At 28.7% G+C, this 5,386-nt stretch overlaps 1 protein-coding gene across 1 annotated transcript; it reads right to left on the reverse strand.

Moving 5' to 3' along the window:
- Positions 1-483: 483 nt before the first annotated feature.
- Positions 484-2,395, reverse strand: LOC145052961 (uncharacterized). The gene is made up of 8 exons (XM_079000907.1): positions 2,274-2,395; positions 2,074-2,171; positions 1,631-1,785; positions 1,432-1,543; positions 1,210-1,309; positions 1,089-1,141; positions 908-982; positions 484-810 (listed from the first exon to the last, which is right to left on the reverse strand). Exons 3-8 carry the CDS (start codon positions 1,756-1,758, stop codon positions 613-615), a joined length of 666 nt encoding a protein of 221 aa, XP_078857033.1. The 5' UTR covers positions 1,759-1,785; positions 2,074-2,171; positions 2,274-2,395; the 3' UTR covers positions 484-612.
- Positions 2,396-5,386: the final 2,991 nt, after the last annotated feature.

Below are 5,386 nucleotides of genomic sequence, written 5' to 3' on the forward strand. Positions count from 1 at the left end.
GATGACTTAATTTTAAAGGTTTGACGACTTTTATGCACCGTTTTAAAAAAGGTTTGATGACTTTCTAAAAAACGACCATTACGGTTTTTCCTTTTTTTTAACTGTGAAAACCCAAAACCATTGTACTTCTAATTAGGATTATCATTAGGCGGAATCTGTGAGCAACATGTTAATTTGATTTTTAAAGTCGTGTCTATTGTCTATTAATTATGAAATTGATGCCAAAATATCTATTTGAAGTTACCTATTAATCGTTTAACCTTGTGTGGGTTTCTTATTATCCTTATGGAAGTTATTTTTATGTTTTGATGTTTCGTCGCCAAGAAAGCATCCTTCTGTTTACATGCTGCAATGATTGTAGCATATAGGCACTCTGAGGCAACATATTACATACTTCAATCTTAGGGTGATCTATCGTTCAAAAAAAATAAAAAAGTGATAATCACTATTCACTAAAAATGATGTGATAATCACACTATAACGTAGATAAGAAAATATATTGAAGAAGAATCAAGATGTTCTCAAGGTAACAAACAATGAAAATATACATTTAAGACTATACCAACAGTGTACTTTTCGTGTGGTTTGACTTTGACTTATGTCAAATGTCAATTATGCACGGGGTTTCCTTCGAGTTGAGGTGATGACATGGACAATTTGCTTCTCATAAGTACTCAGTTTGTCTTTATAGTTGACTGAAATGTTGTGCTTTTGGATTTGTAAGAATGCCATGAAACGCTCCAACATGTTTTTGAATATTCTCAGCTTCTCAAGTTGCTCATTATTCAGTTGATGAGGATGAAAATCATTCTGGACAACAAACTCTTTTGTTAAATTACGAAATAAAATATTTTTTTAAAAATTACATTTTGTTTTCCATAAAAATTAAGGGGGATATGGAACTCACATGCTGCAATCTGCGAAGAATTTTCAGGTTCAACTCATTCAAATCTGGTAGATATAGAACCTTCATAGCTTTTATCTGTAATCAAAATAAAAACAATTTTATGTTCCAAAAGAGTGTTAGTTGATTCTTATTATGACTCATAATATCAATAGTAAAGCTTGTGTAATTTCATATACAACACCTTTTCATACAGCTCCTCTTGCCACTCTTCACAATTTGTGGAATCTAACGATGCTACAAAAGAGTTATAAGTTAATAATAAGTTTCATTAATATTTTGTAAAAATATTTTTGAAAAAATACCTGGATCTGAGGGGTTTACACTAATAAAGTCTAACATGGGATTTTGTGATCTTGTTTCAATAGTCAGTATCTTGAAGCATATCTTCCGCATATAATCAGACTGCAAACAAAATGAATTACAAGATTTAAATTAGCAAAGTACTTCCATTTCTACATAATGACTCCTTCAAAATCTTTATATCACTAAGATCATTAACAGATAAAAATAAAACAAAAACAAACCTGACATGTTGCAGCTATATACACTGTCTCTTCAAAGTTCACAGCTATTTTCATTAGCTTCTGTAGCCCCTCATCTCCATAGACTCGAATATGACTCTTCAAGGCATCCATACTATGTAAAATAACCATGTGTTAGGTTAGCATAGTTAAAAATATTTTAAAGTCAGAAATGATTTAAGAGTATAAATACAATACACACATCCTATTCAAGATCCTTTGTCGTGAATCTGCATGCAGCTGAGATCTCCAATCACTAGATTCCATAGAGGTGTCACCAACAGCACCACCACTTGTACCCTGTGTATGCCTCCAGTTACTCATATCCATCTCCTATTTTATGATCGATTTCCACTCCTAAAACAGAATTATATTTGTAATAGTCAGAAATGTTTCGAGATAGTTTATATAAGAAAATAGTTCATTCCTATAAACATGTTGCATGATACTAATGCTTATGAAATTGAGGAATCATCTTTCATGACAAATTCATTTACATAACTGAAATTGGAGTTTGAATTAGCAATATAAATGGTGTGTATAACACAGAAGACATCAAAATTGACAGGCGGGCATATATATAATCCAACTTTGAAGTAAAAAAATTCGTAGATATTTCAGATTTAGCAATCTAAAAGTACTAACCTTAAAGTTCCTGTATCATTGCCTAATTGTTGGAGTTAGGGTTTTGATACTCAGCGCCACCAAGCAATTGGATGTAGTCGTTCTTTCTCCCTCTATATCTGAAAATAATAAATCCAACAATTCAAAAGCAAACGATCGAGTATAAGGAAGTGATTGAACCAATTTGCGTGAAACTGGGTGCTAGGAAAGAGTAAAGTTACCGTGTGATGGTCGCCGGTGACGGAGAAGTGAAAGATGATCCCTACTTCAACGAGACAGAAAACACGAAAGGATCGATAGGAAGAAATTTTTTACGAGTTGCAATCTTTGTAATGAGGTAGAAGGTATATATATATATATATATATATATATATATATATATATATATATATATATATATATATATATATATATATATATATATATATATATATATATATATATATATATATATATATAAGTTTTAATAAGCATGATTCAGAGACAAGACCAGTGATTGGTTGGATTAGCGTAAAGCGCGTAGATAAGGACGTAAGTCGCGGTGCCGGACCACAATCATCGTCGGGACGATTCCCCTCTGCTCACCATTATTAAAACAAGTAAGTTTTCTTATAGAATTTTAAAACAAAATTAATTAAATATGAGTAAATTTTCAGGCATATTATCTAAAAAATATATTCCTGGTAAAAATATCAACAATGAACAAGATAATGATGATAATCAAATAAATTCTATTGAAGAAACCGTTAATAACATAGAACAAAGTTTGAATAATTGGACAATACCTAAAACTAATATTAATACAATATATAGAATATGAACTTTTGATTATTTTCAAGGTTATTCTATTAAAATGACAGAACAAACTTTGTCTATTGGTCAAAACCAACAAAATTTACATTTGTTATCATCACGATCTATTTTAGAGCATAGAACGAAATATAAATTTTTACATGTTGGTTTGGTCCAAATTGCTATCAAGCCTCTATTTAGAATTGGAATTGATGCCCCTGTTCTCCTTATTCTAAGAGACAAGAGACATAAAGATTTTCAAAATTCTATTTTAGCTATGGCTGAAACGAATATTGCTAACGGACCTATTTATTTCAATTGTTATCCAAATTTCTCTGTAGGATTATTTGATAAAAATATTTTAGATACTTTGGTTTTAACTATAGAAACAAAAAATTTAGAATTTAAAGATGATACAAAGCCTTTAGCAATAATTTATCGTGTTTGTTACAAAACTATGACAACTACACTTGAACCAAAAACACGTTTATCAAGTCCTAGAAATGAAACAATTATTTTTGAAGCAAATACTAACCATACCAAAGTTCATACACCGAAAAGATTAAAATGGTCTGATATAACTCAATCATGTAATTGGAACTTACAAAATGTTATTGATCCAAAACCGTTGGACTCTTCAAAACAAATCTCAAATATTATTGAATATAATGATGGTTCTGTAGATATAAATTTTTCTTCCTTAAATATTTCATCATCCAGATTATCAACTTCCTTTATCACAGAAACAGGCTCTTCTAAATCTTCATTATTAAAGTCGAGATCTTTAAAACTAAAAACTGTTGACTATACTAATTCTATTCCCAAACCCATATATCAAGATGATCAAAATAGTGAAAATAGTCTTCCTAGTCCTACTAAATCAGATTTTATTGATGAACTTCAAAATTTTAAACAACAATTATGAGTTCTAAAATACAAATTAATTGTTCACAAAATAATAAGCTTTGGGCTAATATGTTAAGAAGGCATTGGAAGATAAATTCTAATATATGCAAAACCATTCAACATTTAGAACAAACTATAACTCATGAAAATTGTAATTTATACAAAATACCTCCATATACTAATAAATATAATAAACAAATAGAAAAAATTTCTAGGCTAAAGATAGGCATAAAAAAAATATAAAAAATCAAGAAGTCATAATTTAGAATCGATAAAGCATATTTCCTCAATCCTAACAAAAACAACCTGTTAAAATGAATTTCTCGAATTTAGAATATCAAGTTGATTTTGATTACTTAAAAGATATTGAATATTATAAAGATTATAACTATAAAAAAAGAGTTTGGCATGAAGAAAATTTTTCATACTACTTAAGATTTCTCCATTTAGGCCTTTGAGAAGATTATGTTTTATCAAATAAAATTCATTCTTCTTTTTTTCAATGGTTTGAATTAATTTATGCCCCTAAACATAAAATAAATTACCCATTTAAAAATGATTCTATCACTCCCATTTTTGAGAAAAAATATAAAGATATTATTTCTAATAAAGAAATTATTGCTAATTTTCCACCAAAAGGAGAAATTATTATTAACGATATGTTTATTGCAACTCCTTTAGTTCAAGCCCCAAACCAATTAACTATTGAAAAGGGTCTTCAAAAAATTATTTACCAAAATAATTATGCAAATGAAACCTTATCTAGTATTACCGAGCATTTAGTTAAAATTGAAGAAAAAATTTTCAAAGATAAAAATGTTAACAAGCATGATATGGCAAGCACTAGTAATTTAAGTTTTGTTCCTTGCCAAATCGATGGTAATTTTAATCTAGGAAATACAGATTTAATTAATGAATTAGAAAAAAGACTTTCAAAACTTCATATCTCAAACACTAATAATATTAATACTCTTACGAATGAAGAATCTGAAAATAGTGATATTAATAGTGAAACAAATTTTGAAACTCTTGCTCAACAATTTGATACAAATGATGACATTAATCAACTCGCTAATGACTTTTCAAAACTTAATAAAATTCATCAATCAAAGCAAAACACTTTCGGAAAAAACCCAAAACCAACCATAAGAAATTATTGGAATAGACCCTCTCTTCCAGATGTTCAACTTGAAGAACGAACTTTTCAATTTGATCGTTCTCAATATGATGGTAATTCTGTTTATGAATGGAATATTGATGGCCATTCTGAACATCAAATTATGAATATTGTTCAAGAAATGACTATGGCTGCTAATGCTTATAAAGCTCATAATAATACTCAACTCCAAATTGTTAATATTATTACTTCTGGTTTTACTGGCAGTCTTAAAGGCTGGTGGGATTTCTATATTTCACAAGAAGAAAAAGATTATATTTTATCTGCTAAGAAAACTATTATAAAACAAGAAAATAATCAACAAATACAAACATTTGAAGATGATATGGTTAACACTTTAATTTTTGCTATTATCAAAAACTTTGTAGGAGATCCTACTACTTTTCAAGAAAAAACTTCAGAAATTTTATTGAATTTACATTGTAGAAAACTTACTGATTTTAGATGGTATAAAGATAA

Source organism: Lactuca serriola, chromosome 5, assembly GCF_051521515.1.
Source record: "Lactuca serriola cultivar US96UC23 chromosome 5, Lser_US96UC23_V15, whole genome shotgun sequence".
NCBI classification, from domain to species: domain Eukaryota; kingdom Viridiplantae; phylum Streptophyta; class Magnoliopsida; order Asterales; family Asteraceae; genus Lactuca; species Lactuca serriola.